The following is a 19,609-nucleotide window of genomic DNA, read 5'->3' as shown; positions in this document are numbered from 1 at the left end:
CCTGAAGTGCATTCATGACTCTTGTGGGCATCGACCCCCAGTTAAGAAGTGACATTTTATACTCTATCTGTTCATACAAGTATATCCATTGTTTGATGACTGTATCTGAGACAAGCTCTGTGCACACTGTATTATTCAGTTAAGGTAGCTTACTGCATAAGCTTGTTGGAGAGTGAACTTTGGTGAACACATTTGTTTTAGACTACTGGTACCTCATTTGGCTTCCCGTGGTATTAATTTACTTTCTAATCAATTACCCCCACACTACAAAGTTAAATTTGATTATGACTAACTCACTTCAGTGGTAGAAGGTAAGGAGGAGGCAAGAGAAAGGTAAGCCAAAAAAAAAAAAAAAAAAGGCAGCTAGAAATAGGTGGTCATAGGAAGCAGGTGTTCAGAGCTAAAGATATACTTAATATACTTCATGATTTTTGTGAGGCTCCAATAATCCTAATAATTTTAGCTAATTGAGGCAAGAGAATATAAATATGAATAAGTGAAAAAGAAACTTTTTGTTCCCTACAAATGCAAGGAACAATGGAATCTCTGTGCGGGGTACTAGTTCCATCCTCTGGGAGCTACAGATGAAACAGAGGTGTAGATAAGCAACTCAAGAGATACACAAAAGATGGGGAGAAGTGTCTCCAACACAAGTGATGAACTTCCAAAGCATTTGACGTCTTGAGAGTAGCTGAATTTTTATTTCTAGAGACAAATCACTCAAACTGCAACTTGCACATAAAACTTTTTGGAAGCATTTCAAAGTGTATTTTTACATTAAGGAATGTAGGCTTCTCTCTTCCATCTCACAGAAACAAATCTTGAAAATACTCATCAAATTCTTCTTCCCTATTTTAAAAAAAAGTATGCACATTGATTAAAATAAGCAATTAGAGGAAAAAACATTACTAGGTGACACATGAGATCAATAGAAATATTTTAATTCAATATTTGCTGATTTTTCTACCTATCAATATATTTCATGACTCATCTATTACACAATTCTTAGCTTCTAGATAACCAAACTATACCCAGATTGATTGAAATGAAAATGTTTTGTATGTTGGTACCTCTCCCTAAATGCATTTATTACCTAAGATTTTACTTTGAAGTACTTCGTAAAATGTTATTTCTTTACTTTTTTGGTTCACTTTATAACTTCTCTGTTCATTCTCATGTTAAATTATAGTCTGATCAAGAAATGAGTAAAAAAGGAACTTTTAAAAGGAAATATACAAGTGTTACTCCCAGCCAATAGAGAAAGTATGCTTAGGCTTCAAGTTTTTCTTGCTAGAAGAAGAGTAAAAAAGTAAATGTACCAGTAGATTATGTCTAAAACAAAGACTATAACTCTGAAAGGAGATATTAAATAATATATTACTGTGTTAAAAATACCATGAAAATTATAAAGTACTAAAGTATTAACGCTAGGAGCCAGAGCAGTACTGTGGAAATGGCACAGGTTTTCAAGTCCAACAGTGTTTAAGTCCCAGCTCTGTCACCTCTTAGAAGGTAGGCAAGTTACTTAAATTCTCTGGGCTGTTTCCTTTTCTGTAAAATGGAGAACATTGCATTTCCTCACAGAGTTGCTATAAGGATTAAATGTATGCAGAGTTGCTTTTCCTCCTTCTGGGAATGGAGAAATGAAGCTGAATAGTCAAATTCAGTGTACCAGTCTTTAGAAAATGCTCTTTTAGATTGGAGATTCATAGTGGGACTCTCACATTTTGGTTTTAAACAACTGTAACTGCATCAAGCCATCACAAGTATGTCAAAATTGAAAAAAAAATTTACAAAATCAGATAAAGTTGATTTAAAAATTATCTGTAACTTGGTATTCCCCATGCTATTGTCCCTTTCCCCTAGCATGATGGAAAAATGCAGTAGAATTTTAAAAATAGTAAGAACTTAAGTAAAATTAGCTGAATCTCTGTGTGAACTCAGATGTTTAGTACTTGATCAATGTCAAGTTTTTACAGAGTCACAGTTTGGGATTACAAAAGCCTTCTTAGAATTTATTTAGTATCTTTATTACTAAAAAGGTAAATTGACTCTAAGACCTATTCCATCATTTTCAGCTGTAAAGCTATTCAAGGGGAAGTTATATGGTTGAAATTTTAGTCAATAATTTAACTAAAATAGCAGTATTTTATTTATACCAGTAACTTTTTAATAATGTGATATATAATGATCACACATATGAGAATTCTTTGGCTAAAAATAATAAAACAAAAAGGTCAAAGGCTACGGAAAAAAATAATCTTGTTAAAAAAACCTCTTTACAGCACACCTGAGAACACACAATTAGCATAATTAGCAAGATATTTTATAACCAGCTTAAATCACTTAATTATGACTAATTCAACAGGTCTCTTTCTATTATGAGCCAAATATGCCTAAGGACTAACAAAATGAGACTAAACTTTGGTGAGCAGTTACCATACTTGTAGGTATTGTACCATGTGCCTTACATTTTTTATTTCATTAAACTTTAATAATAAACTCTATACAATAGGTATTATTTTGTCCTCTTTTAACATATATAGTTCAAGTGGTGAACACCCCACCATATGACAAAAACTGGTAACATCCCAGCCCATATCCAGACAGCTCCTCCATCCAGAGCAGAGACAAACACAGGAAATGAGTTATCTGTCTGTGTGGGCAAAGGGGTGTTGGCAAGTAAACTTTTACACCTGTGTATGTCTTCGAGTAGCTCCCTCCCCTGTACAGATTTATGATTATCAGAACATCGTGCATGGACTGCTCTGGAAGCTAGTGAACCACCATTCTCTGAAGGAATCTAAGCAAAACACAGGTCATCTATTAGACACGAGGAGAGTTACTCACCAAGACGAAGCTGAAGATGTTGGTTCTTTATAGCCACAAACAATGGCTGGGAATAATCTCTGATCTTACCAGGCTAGGTGGTCCTTGGCATTAAACAGAATTTCGTGATGATAAGTTTTTTCATTAACTGTTGTCAAGAATGGCTGTGGCCATAGCTTCCTTAACTGATGAAAAGGGTATGTATTACCTATTTAGGTAAGAACTTACTGTGATTTTTCATCGGTTTCTGGTAGGGGGCCCTTCCAAAGTTCAGATTCTGAGGTACTTTCTTCCTCATCAGAGTTTCCTGTTCATTTAAAAGAGACTTTTTTAAAGATGGGAGTATTATAATTAAAACACATTTTGAACTACCTACCAATGCATTAAATTAATTTCAGATTTAATTGCAGTTTATCTTTAAGTTTTATGGCTCTCTGGAAATTTAATTCACTCTTCCAGACCAATAAATTCTTTCTAAAAATAAATAAATAAGCTGAGGTATACCAAAGAGTGTCAGTAAAAAGACCAAGGAGTTAAAAGCTCATGGAAAACTTAAGTTACACAAAGTAGAGATTCCAATATTAACTCTAATAAAGGAATTATCTCTTGTAATATACATGGTTGTCTTTGATTTAGTTTCTTATTTTTATTGGTCATACAAAAGACACGCAAGTTAAGGTTTTGTAGAGAGTATATATTTAACTTTAGGATCAAGACCTCAAAAAGTTAACTAGTTATGTAGGACTAAGCTAGTTAAATTATGAAAAGTCAGATACTTTTTAAAATTAATGTTGATTATATTAATTAGAAGAGGCCTGTTACAGTGAAGAAACAGATATTCTCATACACTGTTAGGAGTAAAATTTCTGTAAACTTTTTCTTAAGGAAAATCTAGTAATACAGATTAGTTTAGAATGTACATACTTTTTGACCAGCAATGTTCAGTTTTGGAATTTAATTATTTCCTTAAGATAAGTACCACAGATACACGTACAAAGATGCTCATTGTATGATGATAACAACAGAAGTAAACAATCTAAATCCCCACTAATTAGGGATTAAAGATTGGTGGAATAAATACATCCATTAAAGAGACCTTAGCATATCTGTATGTATCACCATGGAAAAAGGTCTGTAATGTTACATTTTTTAAGTTACAGAAGGCATGCACAATGTAATCTAATTTATGGTTAAAACATTATGCAAATATCTACATATGGATATACACTGAATTATATTTGTGTTATGTATATATGTATTATAAGTTTATAAGGACCACACAAACTATAACAGTGACTACATTACCTGTGGGCCTGGGATACTTTCACTTTCTACTTTAAGCATTTTCAATTTTTTTTATATTTTAAACAAACATGCATTACCTTTAAAGTAACTAAAAATAGTTAAGATAAACCCATTTTTGAATTATGACAAAATATATGTTTCAAATCAATCACCTTATATTAGTCAACTAAAAATTATCAAGCACTAAAATATTATTATGAGGCAGTAAAATTATATGCCACAAGGTAATTACAGTAGTAAATAATTCCTCTCCAATAATGACCATTAGTCTAAAAAAGAACTGACACAAATTTGGCCAATCAGTACCGAATGCTGAACAGTACGTCCCTTAGTTAAACACAACACAAAAACAGAACAGCACTGATTTGTCACGGTGGTTCTAGCCTTTCACCTGTTGGACTTTGCTCCTTGAATCAATATGCGTATCTGAACTTTGGTCCTAACTGAATCTATTCTGGCACAAATTCTAACAAAAATGGATCAGAAAGAGAGGGCTGTATTTCTAATGATCTACATACAAGGATGATAGAATTATAAAGCCTTTGGAACAAGACTCCCACTCAATGACGCCAGTATCCCAAACTGAATTATGCAGTAAGAATTAAAAGCCTTCCACTTTCTTTTTTATGGAAAAAAAGCACAGAAAAACTAAGTAGGCCTAATAAAGGTATCACTATGGTGTAACCCTATTAATGATATAAGAGAACAAATCTCACAATGCCTTTGAAAGTGGACAGCAAATTTCAAAAGGCCTTACAGCCACCTGCTCTCATAGTCCCGCTCAAGAGTACTTCCCAGATGCCAGCTTTCCTACACCAGTTCTTTGATGCCAGACAATCAAGTTTTCCTTAAAAAAAATCAACATCAGTTTAAGTAACTGTCCCTGAAAGAGCACCTGCTGAAAAACTGGTGAAATATCCTTTAAGAAGTAAATCTACAATATCAGACTACATGACCTTTAAGGTCCCTTACAAGTGACTCCATGAAGCTAGAGTCTCCTATTCCCCTGAGAGTGACAATAACTACAAATCATTCCTACGATAACTGCTATAACCTGCCAGAGGTGGGAGGGGTGTTGCTAAAGAAACAACAGTGAGCATGGTGGACAATACGAAATGGTCCTCTTGTATCAGCGTAAAACCTATGCAAATCTGTTGGCAAGTAGGGATCAAAATTTAAGTCTGTGACTCTGTGTTGGAAGGGGATTGTGGAGGTCTTTAATCCAACCCTTACCCAATGAACGAATCTTTTATTGTAACATCTCTGATAACAAGTGGCTGTCCAATCTACGCTTGAACACCTAACTACTTCCTGAACCAGCACATTCCCCCATTCTTTTCTTCAGCTAGTTCTGACAAGTTTTTCCTTAAATTAAGGCAAAACTCTGTCCTCAGCAATTTTTATCCATAGACTCTAGTTCTGCCAACCAGTCACCTATGGGGACACAAGGCAGGTGGTCCCAAGACATCTCACAATGGCATATTGATTATTTTCAGTTAAAATTACTTAAGAAACTGCCAGTGAAAAAACACTCTGACCTGTTCCTAAAAGCAGGGACTAAATCTCCCAGGTGAAAGGTACCCTCCCTCCTTGCACCTGGGGGCCAAGAATTCCTTTATTAGAATCAAAGGGCCCAGAGCCAAAGAATCTGTGTAAACAAACCTTGTTGCCTCTTTTCTAATTCACTACCCAAGCCCACATTTTGTTTTGATGCCTCATTAATGAGTATCCAAACCTTGCTTACATTCCTTTCTAATGAGAACTTTTTCCCCTTTTGTTCTGTCAATTTCTTCATGGATTTATTGTTTCTTTGTCTAAGAACGATAAAAGATACCTGGTTCGATCCTTTCTTTGAGCCTCACTTTATGATTTGAACATCATATAATGACCTCTCATGTGCATGTATTTTTCTCTTGTTAATCTAATCTTATGTCAATTTTATCATTACTCCAGCCATTCAGAATTTAAGAAGAGTGCAGGGGGTGGGGGTAGGTTCCCCCTTTCCCCCCACACACTGAAAATAAGTCTCCCACATAGCAGTGGTTTTGCAAGTATCTAATTTCCATGTCTCCCTCCTTCTCTCTTTCCTCCCATTCCTGCATCTTTCTCCAAGTTAAACATCCACAGTTCCTTCAACCTGCTTCTCATGACACAGCTTCAAGTTGTGTCAATACTGTGGGTTCTGGTTTTTAGTGCTTTAAGTTTTCAATGTTCCCTTTAGAAAGTGATGCAAACTGCACACAATTTTCCTCATGCTTTAAATAATAAAAGCAGGTCTATCATTTTGATTTTCCTGGTTATTATATGGTACCTGAATATCTTGGCCTACTGAAGAAGTGGCAAATCTCCAACTGTGACAATAAATCAACAGATCAGACGTTTACAGACTTAATTTTTGATCTGACCAATTTTAGAGAACAAATACAGAATCTGTTTAATGTTTGGTAATTTTCCTTTCTATTATAACAATTATAGCTACAGGTTATCAAAGACCTACTTTGTATCAGACACACGCTTTACTCAAATGTTATCTCATTAGACTGATAATAATCCAACAAAGTGAAGTCTCTTTACACCCATTTTACAGGCAGAACTGAGACACAGATAGAGCATATCGTTTAATGTGGATTTGTATAATGTATATGCCAAAATGTACTGAATAGATTTACATTTGACTCACTGATGAACAGTTATTAATAATAGAGGTAAGAGGTCGTAGACTTACAAACCTGTGTTTAATCCCAGTTCTGCCATTAATCAACTTGATCGTAGGCAATTTATATACATGCATACCTCATTTTATTGTGCTTCACGGATGTTGGGGTTTTTTTTTTTTTTTACAAAGTGAAGGCAAGACCCTCCACAAACAAAAAGATTATGATCACTTTGTAGCAACACTGGCTTTATTGTGATGGTTGGAAACCGAACCTGCAATATCTCTGAGGTATGCCTGTAAATACTCTGGGTCTCAATTCTCTAGTCTGCAAAATGGGATACTAAATGCCCATTATTAATATTAAATGAGATAACACAACTAAACCACTTGCCGTTGTGGCTGTCAAAGCAGACACTCAGCAAATGCAAGTTACAATTCCTTTCCCCCACAGAAATTAGGTTTTTCTTCATAGCTTTGGTTTTAATAATCCCCATGTCCAATGGGGGTAAAAGGGTAACTGAACAGTACCCACAGGTAAATGAAAAACAGGATTAGCAAAATCTGAGTTCTGAAATCACTGCCAAGGCTGTCTAAGACGGACTGCCGGGCACCTGAGAGGACATCTTGGTTTGGCATACTGCACTAACAAGGTACATGTCTCCTACTCAGTTCGGTAAGTGGCTTTCTGACTGCTAAGTGGATAGCAGGTCACTTTGAAGTGGATGATGTGTTTCTTCAAGAACCAAACTACACTGGAGGTTCTTCACACTGGATACAATATTCTCTCCACTAACAGAAGTCTGACCTAGCTGAAAGGTGAAGAGCCTTAAGGCTATTTCTTGGAGATGGGGAGGATCACAAGGACTAAAGCGAGGACTGTGGGGGAAGAAAGACTAAATAAAAGAATGAAAATAAATGAGTAAGTCAAGAACGTTTAATAATGAAAAACAAACTGCAAACAGGCAATTTGTTTTCTACATTAAATAGGTCTTCACACCTCTCATTGAAATGTACTGCTGGAAATGGATAAACTAAAATAAAATTTTTCATTTCATCCTGTGTATGTTTTTAAAAATGTACACATATTTACTACTTCATCCTCACACAGCATAAGTCTATCAGTTTCATGCCTGGCTATGTCCTAGAAACTATCACTACACTTCACCCAGTTTAGATGAAGGAACTGCTGATAGATTAGGATTCACGTGGGGAGAAAGAACCACTTCTTTAAACCCTTCAAATACACTGAAAACAGAAATGGTATGAACAAAATAATTTGTAAGGAATATGTGTATTCCTAAACAAGAGAAATGCCTCCAATGATAATGCCCTACTTCATTACATTTTTAAACACTAAATCTTCTTTTTAAAAGATTTTATTTATTTATTTTTAGAGAGAGGGGAAGGGAGGGAGAAAGAGGGGGAGAGAAACATCGATGTGTGGTTGTATCTCGTGCGCCCCCAACTGGGGACCTGGCCCGCAACCCAGGCATGTGCCCTGACTGGGAATCCTTTGGTTCGCATGTTGGCACTGGACCCACTGAGCCACACCAGGCAGGGTAGTAAACACTAAATCTCTTAAACTAAATTTCTATTTTACTATTTTTCTCAGTGCAAAATTTTGATTACTAAACACTTAAAAATTCTCCTTAAGAATTATAATAAAATGCTAGTAATGTTCATATTTGAATGGTGGGATTTGAAGTACTAATTTTTTTCCTGAGTCTGCCACAGTAAACACATTACTTTAAAATCAGAAAAACATTAATTCTTAAGTTTATAAATTTCCAAGTAAGCCTAAAAGTCTTAAATATCTGAATTTCTATTAAATAAGTCCAGATATTATAAAATGAATTAGGTATGCTATTGGTTAATACTTTATTTTTAGGCCCTAAGGCTACTGCAAAGTATTTAAGAAATTGAACCCTGTATTACTGTTGAGGTGCAAGGGTACTGTTTGTTATACCACAAATGGATGCCCCCCTTTATAAGCCCACAGGAGGTTCTGTTCTCAAAACTCTGCCTGGAAAAAGCTAAACATCCTTCAAGTTCTCTTTATCATCATATGGGTATGATTAATCATTCTACTGGTGGTTTTCTACTGTGGTCTGGTTGTTAGGGAAAACAGTAACGAACCTTTGATCTACCTTTGCAGTGATGCAGGACTTCTTGGTAAACATTTTTTTGTATTAATTTTACCTCTAGCTTTATTTTGCTATTCTATATTATTTTCCATTTTTTGATGTCTTTAAAAATCTTATTGTATATATTTTTGTAAGTCATTGTGAATACTTTGTGGAAAGCTGTGGGGAAAAAATAATAAAATTTGTAGCAAATATTTGATCAAATCTAACCTGGTTTGACCCAATCTTGTGAAAACCTTATCATTAAAAAACTAACCAGTAGCAACCAGTTGCAAACATTTGCTTTCCATGCACAAGTCACACACTTCATCTGATCAATCAAAATCACCAAATGACAGAGATAACTCAGTCCTGTATGATATAAGCAACATTTCTTACATCTTAACCCTCCTCCCCAAATCTTTTTCCAATACAACCCCATCCCTCAATTTCTCTTCCTTCAAACTCCATAATGTAAAATTTAAATGTGTATACATTGTATTCCTGGAGAAAAATCTTATGCTCTTCTATACTAAAAATAAGAAACTTTTAAATGTTTTAAATTGGGGAAGAAATCATATATAACTGGTCTTTTTCTGTGATTTTCTCACATAGTACAAAAATAAAAAATAATTTACATCAGAGCAGGTCACAATTCATGGGAAACCCAAATTGCAAATAACTTCAATCTAGAAGAGATACTTGATACTTACTGTTTAGTGAATCTTCTGATTCCTTTGAGGATGAATGTCCTGAAAAGGAAACAGCATTGTTTTGTTAAGAACCATCTTGCAGTGGTGCAACAGTTGTAGCTGTAACCAGAATTCTTCCCAACAGTCTAGTTTACTTTAGTCTTACAGAAAAGCACTTCACAGTCTTCCAGTCTCTCATGTTCCTTAGACTTATCTCCCGAATTAAATTGTTGGATTCTTTGGAGGAATGTTTTATACCGCCATATGAAATGGAATACCTAGCACAAAGCTTAAAAAATAGTGAATACTTGTAAAAAAAATTAAAATGTTACTTAAAAAAAACAACCCATAGATTAACTACAATAGAACCAGTACTTTATCTATATAGATGTTCAACATCTGGAGGCATTTACAAATACATACTCATTTTCCACAATACTTTTTCAAGAATCATATACAGGTGAGAATTAGTTCTCAGTAACTGAAAATCACATATATAATTATGTCATAAAACTAAAACATTCAATTCTACAATGGTTATCCAATGATTTCTTCCAAAGGAAAAGTGCAGGGTGCTTCTAAAATGTCTAACAGGAACCTAATGTTGCCTGGTAGAGTGGATTGAAGGGTGTCAGGAAAGGCCTTTCCAAGGAACAGCTTGGGGATGGGGTGGTGGTGGGAGGGTTGAGACCCTGGAGTTTCTGTCAAGACATTTTACCTAAGTACCTTGTTCATATCTACCGAAGCAGACTGGTCCTCAAGGTCAAGCTACTGATCTGTCTTTCTTAAACTTCTTCTATTCATTCATTCATTCATTCATTCAGCCATCTAGCTGTTCAATTATCCATCCATCCATCCACTGATAACTCAGAGCTATGAGAATAGATGGGATCACACAGGAAGTGGGGGGGGTGGGAAAGAAGGGAAATTACATAACAGTCTGAGCAAGGATGTTTAGCTTTTTCCAACATCTAAGGGTAAGTAAGACTGAGGAGGAATTCTAGTCAAAAAACCTGAGGAAAGGGCAGAAAGATAGAAGAAAACCAAGCAAGTACATTGTTTTGAGAAGGTTTGTCGACAGTTCAAATACAGCTATTAAGCATTTATTAATTACAATTTAAGTATGGGCTAAATCAAGGTCGTCTGGCAAGAAAGTAGCTCATCAAGATCAATCTAGTTCCAGGTAAGAAGATACTGAAGAGTTTCACATGGTTTTCCTGTAAGTTTGCTAAAAGGTTGTTATTTTCTACTTTATACCATGTTAGTTGAAAAAAAAACACCATATCCTGTACACTCTGCTATCAAATTTGCTCTGAATAAATAAATAAGATGTTTCAATGCCACTGTACTTTGGTTTTCTATCTCTGAAGTTGCCTGAAACAATCTTTAAAGTATTTCATTTTCTCACTGTTTATTATTTATGCCTAACATGTGCTAATGGGTGCTGGGGACATATCAGTGAGCGTAGCAGACAGTACCCCTGCCCTCCTTGGGCTGTCATGTAATTGTCACATATGTCATGAAGGAAAAGTTCCAGGGCCATAATATAATTATAATGGGAGCCCTAATTTATTAATAGATCCATGGTCAGGGGTGGAGTCAGGAAAGGATCCCTGAGGAAGTGACACTTAAGCTTAAACATGAAGGATGAGTTAGGATGGGACTGGGGGTTTTAGGAAGAGAAGAAATAGAATCTGTATAGTCCCTAAATTAAAAGAAGTTTGAAATGTCCAGAAACTGAAAGGCTATTTGGGTAAAGTGTGAAAGTGAAGTAGAAAGTGATCAGAAAAAGGCCTCATATGCCAGATCATATAAAGCCTTTGGGCTTTGTCCAGGATTTTGGTTATTATCCTAAGAACAACAGGATATCATTGGCTCTATGGCAAACAGATTAGGAGGAGGGAAGGTGGGAAGTCAAGACAGTAAAGGAACCAGCAGGGAGAACATAGCAGTAGTCCAGATGAAAAAACACAGGGGTCTGAACCAGGGTGGAGAGAACTTGAGAAATATGTACCCTGGGGTAAAACTGACCGAATTTGGCAACAAGTTTAACATACATAATGAGAAAAAAGAAAGCATCAAGGATAATGTCCATATTCCTGATACTACTCTTTAGGTTGACAGAGATGTCATCTACTAAAATATGGAAACTAAAGGAAAAATATTTATAAGGAAGATCACATGTATGTATAATCTGAGAGGCCCAACCATTCCTGACCCCAAGTAGTCAGCTACCTAATTATCTGTTTTGAAGGTACTGAATAAATTTTAACAAGAAAGGGATTAGTTCATCTTTAATTTGGACTGTGCAGTGATTAACATGGTATCATACTACGATATAAATGCAACAATATTGTGTAATACAATAATAAATGCAACAAAATTTTAAAATATTTTACTAGTACATGAGGGTAAATAAAAACAATTTTAAAAACTCAAATGAAATTAAAATTTATTTTGGAATTAGTTGATGATTAAGAAAGAGACAAGAAGGCATTCTCCTTCAAATACCATTTCTCAATAAACAATAGTATTTTCCTCTCACCATCTATCAATTTTACCAAGTCTAAAACTTGGCAATACTATATGTTTAAATATATTATGATATGCAAGAAGAAAAAAATATGGATGTAAGAATGTAATTTAGCTAAAGATCTTCAAAGGTGGAGCAAGGGAGCCCTCTCCTGTCAAGGTTATTATGTTAACATTGGACTGAATCTAATTCAACCTATCATTACCTACCTAATTTAAGTCTGATTCACTCTAAGTCACAGCCAATCTGACTCTATAAGGGACTGAAAAAGCAACTAGCAGTAATCTTTATAATAGTTAATTGTGGCAAGTACAAAGCAAACTGCTTGCATGTATTATCTCAACTTCTAAACAATTGTATAAGCTTGTTTTTGTACTATTATCACGACCATTTTACACACAAAGAAATGAAGGCTTACAAAGCTTAAGGATTGCTAGGAAAGAAATAAGTGTCTGACTAACAAATTTGAATTTAATAATTATTTACTCGTATATGTGCACAGCACCATGCTAGGTTCTGATGACATATCAATTTTCAAATATATCAATTTCTATCATTTCAAGAAGCTCATAAGCTAGTGAGAAAATCACAGACCAGAACAATTGAAATCATAGTGTTATAATTTTATACTGACTTATAGATTATATACTGTTTTAGTGTTCAAAGTGCCTTTCACATTCATATTTGATTCTCCACAATAAGCTCAAGCAGTACAGAAGCCCAGTGTTCACATCACCCCTACTTACACAAGGAAAGTAAAACTCAGGAAGTTCAGTAACTCACTCAAAGTAACAAGTCTTTAAGTGACAAATCCAACAATCAGAAAGCTGTTTGGAATATTATGCCTTCTGCCAGAAATGAATCAAAACCAACCTTGTTCGTGAAACTTCTGTAAGTTACTACAAATTCGTATCTGAATTCTCCAACCAGATTCCTTTAACTACTATAAAACAGAATTCTAAACGCATTCACCAATTAAATTCTACATTTGAAACATACGGACGATTACATCTCATGTTCAAAAATGTGAGTAGATATTATATCCTAATTCCCCTTTACCTTTATCCTTTTTCTTAGAGGTCTCTTCTGCAGAAGATAATCTGAACTTTTTATGTGATGACTCTTTACAATCTTTTTTGATTTTATCCTTCCTTTTTTTGGACTTGACTTCTTTTCTCCTTTAAGTTGAACAACATAAAATTAAGGTTAACTTTTTCAACTGACCAAAAATTAAAACCAATGAGCAAAAAAAAAATCAAAGTACTCATTTTTATAATGTAATTTACATAATAAGAAACACTTAAATGAGTCTGTAAATATTTTAGGTTAGTATATTACTTAAGACAATTCTGTAAGATATAGTAAAGTCTGAAAACTCTAAGACAAAAAATTATCTTTTATAAGTTCTGTATACAAACCTGAAAAAACATAAATCATATTTTTACTTATTTCCTTTTTATATTCTATTGCTTAGCCATTTAAAGAAAATCACAAAACAATCTCATTTCCCTCTACATAATTCATAGCTGCCCACACTTTGAAAAAAACACACAACACAAAAAGAAACCACTGTGATGGTTCTACACCACCAGTAAATAGAAAATTCTTCTCTTAAGAATAAAAGAATATACTAGATGGGGCAAAGGAGGTTTACAGTTGTTTGTATGGAAAATAATACACTGATTAATTAATAACAATACAAGAACAGACTCTGTGTTTCACAAACTCACAACTGTGAACCTACTTTTGCCGCAGCCTTTAGTGAAAGTAGTATAGAATGAGGGTGGAAAGAGTCGTCGTTAACTCCTATGTCTACTTTAGACTATCTATCCTTTTACCGCGACAGCTTTGTTTCTTCTGGGCCAGGTTGACAAGGCTGTCAGTGCCACGGATGGCAAGCAATTTATTTTAATTGGTTAAGAAAAGAAATACTTTATAGAAAAATATGATAATGCTGAAACTCCGACAAGGAAAGGAAGACAATGAGAGAACAGAGAGGGTTACTTTAAAAAAACTTACAGATTTTCCAAAAATTAAGGTACTTGTGCCAAATATTATATTACTATTTAAGACAGTAACCATTTTTTACCTCTTAAGAATCATTTCAAGTTTGAAATGAAGCTTGAAAGTCAAGATCAAATAAACATCTTTGATATCATTCAGTATCATTGATACAGAGGGAAAATTATGGTTTAGGCTACTCAAGTAACCTAAAGATTTCTATTAATTTTTAAAACTAAAATATTATTAATTATTTAATATCTATTTTTAATAGCTAAAATATTAGGGTACATTTATAACATAGCTGATTTTTAAATTGGTAGACTAATTTATATATGTTATAAAGTTGCAGAATCTTACTCTTAGACTTCCAACTGTCATTCAGAACATGAAACCTGACCTCCGCAATCTGACAGGCCACACAGACTTTGTGTGAACATCTTCAGTGCTAAGGACTCCACTTTGTTTGACTTGCTATATGCCAGGCTCTGTGTCAAGCACTTTATATACACTTTCATTTAATCCCCACAATAGCCCTAGTACCCTCATTTTAGAGATGATAGAACTGAGTCTCACAAAGGTTAAGCAGCTTGCCCACAAAGATGACTAGTAAGTGGAGTGGCTGAGAGGAATACACAGGGGTCTAATTTCAAAGCCCTTGCTCTTACGTATACTGCAGAAGACAGAACACTGATACCCCTCCCCCACTCAGTATGCAGACACATACTGACAAACTCCAATTAAAACAGTGTAAATGAGACATGAGAATTACATCATGAAGATCTGCTTTATAATACAGGTTCTAAGAATATTACAGTATCTGAATATTGACTCCAAACTAAAAATTCTATGATCTATCTACCACCCTGCACAGGCTTTCACATTTAAAACTGCTTGGCTAGAGTAAGGCCTGGCAAATTTCCACTTCCCTCATCTATATGGTCATAAAGTGATGCCAGATATTCTATATAATCAACTAATTAAACCATCAACCACTCACATCTACATTTAGACATCCAGTGCAGGTAAGTGACTACATCCAAGACTATGAAACATTAACAGCAGCATTTTAAAAGATAATATTACCTGTGATGAAAATTTAATTTAAAGGAACATTCTTGGCATAATCCTAAAAAAAAAAAAGTTACATGGCTGAATATGAATAACTGCACTGCTAATGTACCTTTAGTATCATAAATTACCATTTCTCCTCGTATCTTTTATGATAAGAAACAACCTAAAGAAAACAATCCAGTTCTCGCCACCTCAAAAAATGCATGCATATAATAAATATTAGAATGCTTGAGGACATCCTAACATTACTTAAGAAAAATGTGCTGTCAATTTATTCTAAAAGCAATAGGGAGCCTCCCATCAAAGACATCTAGTAACAACAGTATGGGTATAGGCCTTTCCCCTGAAGTGCTCTATGAGTTTCCAAACAGAAGAGCTTTTCAAAAACTCCCACAATTGTGGCCTCTTCTTTTGCCTTAATCTCAGGTCACACTAGTTGGCTTTTCCTTAGGAGCGCTTCCAGGAGGAACTCAGAAACCAGTCTGTATTGGTGTGTGTTAAACAGCATATGGGGAAATTCCTGACTTCTTTCTGGAGCAGGCAGAACACTCTGAGGGCACATTTATTTAAGACCCAGACAAGGTTGTTAACATAATGGACAGAAGATGCTGACATACCAGCTTAGGGGGAAAAATGAATGAATGACAGAGTGTAAAACATGCCTATTAAGAGAAACTACTATATTCTGGTGTATAACCCTAAGCTTTTAAGACTGATATCAAGAACAATTATGGCCTCCTAAAATTTTTTTCTTTATTGACACAGTCAAAGAGAACGTATTTACTTATTACCCCTACACCACAACAGTATGGGTATCAGCTAGTGTGAGACTTGACAACGCCTTTCCTGATACTATGCTTCTCACTTTACACTGGTGACATGCTCAAGTTAACGAGAAGAGATCTGCACTTTACAAATGGAATTACATTTGGCATTAGAACTGCTTCACCAAATTGTCATCATAATGCTGAGAATACAAAAATTCAGTCTCAAGCACTGTTTATGACTTTGGGAAGCTCTGAGAAAAAGAGCACTTACAGGAAGATACATTAAAATTTTTTAATTGAATCTTAAATTAGTCTATATTTTTTAAATCTAAATTATTAGATAAACTTTGAAGAAACTAATCATACCATATCCAACCTTGAGTCAACTTACTTAATTTAACAAGTGCATTTCTCTTTTCTCCATGCTCAATATAACCAAAATTAACTTCCCAACTCTTTAAGTTGTCTTTTTCATCACAATATTTATTTCCACAGAAAAACTGGCCTGCAAATAAGGAAGGAATTATTAGCTATGATAGGTGGTGATAACATTTATCTATATAATCTGGTATTTCTGAAATTTACTCTTAACACACATAAATTTTTAGTTCTATAAAGTCAGCAGTAGTAAACAACTGACCACAATAATTATGAATGCTCAACAAGTATGTATACAAGTATCAAATTAAAGAGCTGAATGAACTGTTTAAAAAAAAATCAGTCACAGAATTTTTGCTCAATAGATAAGTCGACTGTTCATATTTACATGCAGAGTTTTAGGACTCCCTGTTAGGGAATCTTACACTTTGGAAAATGGTAACACTAAGAGTGTATTCACTAATCCCCTAAAAGAATAAATGTATTTTCCAAAGTACATGCACATACACCTAGGTGAATCCTTTTCAGTATTTAATAGTAATATCAAAATTGATATTTTTAAGTATAGCATAATGGTATTTAAGTATCAACATAACATGGTATTTAAAGCACATTTTTAAGTGCTAGCACTTTGAGATAAGTAGAATAAGTAATCAAACCCGATGCTCTAAATTTTAGAACCAACTGACATTAAAATCAATACCACATTATCATGTCAACTGTACATTAAATACTTTCGCAAAAAAGAAATTAATACTGATGATCCAAGAGGGGGAAAAAAGAAGCACAACAATTATTAACTTTGATAGGAGAAAATCAAATTTTTACTTGTACAAATAAAAAATTTGTATCTCAATAATTTGCCTCAACAGGAACCTGAACTTTTCACCAAAAAATTATCAAAATAAATTTTGAAAATTATCAGTCCAAAAGGCTGATAACTTTTCTAAACTGGCATTTTTTACTTATTCCAAATGAATACTTTATTAAATCTGTACATGTTTAGTAATGGCTCTATTGCTAAATCAGCAACAAAACTGTAACTTTATAAATCACAGCAATAGCATATTCTCTCCTTCCCAACTAATCCTTTCTTCAGTTACACGAATTTAGAGAATGTCCATCAATTTTTTTAAAAGGCAGCATTATTTACTATCATCTGAAAATTCCATTCAATGCAAGTACAAAATTTTAAAATTGTGATAGGCATTTCAATATATCTCACTGGTTTAGGCAAAAACAAACTAAAATGTAATCTTAAGTTTAATAAGCTTTAAATTTATTATTTTCCTTGTCCTCTAGAGTAGCTTCAGGGCTGATATTTATTATATAAAGAAAAAAATCCCTACTGTTTAGTTGCATAAACAATTTCACACTGACATAGATATCCAAGTTGTGGAAGATGTATATATGAACCACAGTGATGTTATAAATGTTCAATGACTTTTAAAATGTAACCTTTATTTTCAGTTAAAAGTTTTTTTAAGTTATTAGTTTAAAATTATTTCCTGCCCTGGCTGGTGTGGCTCAGTGGATTCAGTGCTGGCCTGTGAACCAAAAGGTCACCAGTTCAATTCCCAGTCAGGGCACATGCCTGGGTTGTGGGCCAGGTCCCCTGTTGGGGGTGTGCGAGAGGCAACTATGTATCTCTCACACATTAATGTTTCTGTCTCTCTCTCTCTCCCTTTTACTCTCTCTAAAAAAGTAAATAAAATCATTAAAAAAATTATTTCTGAAATGCTCCTCTGTAGTTTTCAGAACATTAACATTACTTGTTATTATAATTAAAAATGTAATTATCGATAGAGAATTTTATGGAATGATACAGTATAGAGATATTAAATATTCAGAAAAAAATTTATGAATAGATTACAACAATGCATAGAAAAAGCATTTACTGACTGCCCAACAAGTGTCTGGCTTCTGCTGTAAGACTAAATATTTGGGCTCAATCTCAGTGACTCCCCCAAAATTCTTTTAGGTTAAGTGATATTTAACTTCTACTTTCAAAATGTGGATTTGACTGGAAGACAGTAATACTTTATCGTTATTCCAGAAAACTGATAAAGAGAAAAACTCAAGCATTCACGCACTGATAGTTAACTTGCTATAAAATCCTTAAACATTTTCTACTTATCCTCAACTGAAGGTTCTAAAAGCAAAAATTGTAAAGGTAAAAATCTAAAGTATTACATTATTTTGACCTCAGCTAGTAATATATCCTGAATACACCTTCTCTAATTTTATTTTTGTAGGTAATCACTCATTGTATACCTTATGAATAAACTTACCCAATGACTTCAATTCAATAATGCAACAAAATAATCTTTTCCTATTAAAAAGTAAAATTAAAAAATTACCTTTTCCTGAAATTACTTCTTTTTCTACTCTCCACCTAAATCCAAACTGACAAGAAAAAAATTACATTTATGCCAGACTAAATTTAAACATTAAATTGTATATAACTCTAAACATGGAACCCACAATTGACATAATGAGAATTTATCAACCTAAAATTAAACCTAATTCCCATTATGATAGCTTTTTCTCTCCTTATAGGATTTCAGGGACTTAACAATATATTTGGGAGAACCAAGATGGCGGCGTAGGTAGACACACTGCGCCTCCTCGCACAACCAGAACTGACAGAGAATCGAACAGCAAGGGGGACCGACACCAAGGAAATAGAAAATAAACATTCATCCAGACTGGTAGGAGGGGCGGAGACGGGCACCGGGGTGGAGAGGACTCGCGTGGCTGTGGCGGGACCGAGACTGGCGGAGTGTGGGACAAATGGCGCAGGCAGTCCGAGCAATAGCAGACCCTGCGGCCCCACATTTGTACAGATAAACCCAGAGGGCTGGACTCAGTGGCGGAGAGTGGGGCAGGCAGAGTGGCGGGTAGCACCCTGCGGCACCATATTCGCCCACAGATAAACCGGACAAACAGCAGCCTGCGCAACCCAGGGCTCCAGCTCCGGGAAATAAAGCCTCAAACCTCTGATTGAAAGCGCCCCTGGGGGTTGGGGTGGCAGCAGGAGAGACTCCCAGCCTCACAGGAGAGGTTGTTGGAGAGACCCACAGGGGCCTAGAGTGTGCACAGGCCCACTTACTCTGGAACCAGCACCAGAGGGGCCCAGTTTGATTGTGGGTATCGGAGTGAAAGATTGAAAGTGGGAGGAGAGTGAGGCGGGCGCCATTGCTCCCACTCGGCCCCTCCCCCACGTACAGCATCACAGCGCAGCCACCAGT

General features: G+C 34.9%; 1 protein-coding gene across 6 annotated transcripts in view; it reads right to left on the bottom strand.

Annotated features, from left to right (window-relative positions):
* Positions 1-656: 656 nt before the first annotated feature.
* LOC112307382 (protein FRA10AC1) overlaps positions 657-19,609 on the bottom strand; it is a 62,406-nt gene continuing 43,453 nt past the window's right edge. For all 6 annotated transcript variants that reach the window (XM_053923036.2, XM_045197772.3, XM_053923033.2 and 3 more), the window contains 7 exons: positions 18,719-18,764; positions 16,372-16,485; positions 15,226-15,268; positions 13,198-13,316; positions 9,627-9,665; positions 3,058-3,136; positions 657-849 (listed from right to left, as the gene is read on the bottom strand). In XM_053923036.2, coding sequence (XP_053779011.1) covers positions 807-849; positions 3,058-3,136; positions 9,627-9,665; positions 13,198-13,316; positions 15,226-15,268; positions 16,372-16,485; positions 18,719-18,764 — 483 coding nt within the window. In that variant the 3' untranslated portion in view covers positions 657-806. The remainder of the gene's footprint in view (positions 850-3,057; positions 3,137-9,626; positions 9,666-13,197; positions 13,317-15,225; positions 15,269-16,371; positions 16,486-18,718; positions 18,765-19,609) is intronic.

This window comes from Desmodus rotundus, chromosome 4, assembly GCF_022682495.2.
Source record: "Desmodus rotundus isolate HL8 chromosome 4, HLdesRot8A.1, whole genome shotgun sequence".
NCBI lineage: Eukaryota > Metazoa > Chordata > Mammalia > Chiroptera > Phyllostomidae > Desmodus > Desmodus rotundus.
The sequence above is the reverse complement of the archived record's forward strand: the minus strand, read 5'-3'. Positions and strand labels throughout refer to the sequence as shown.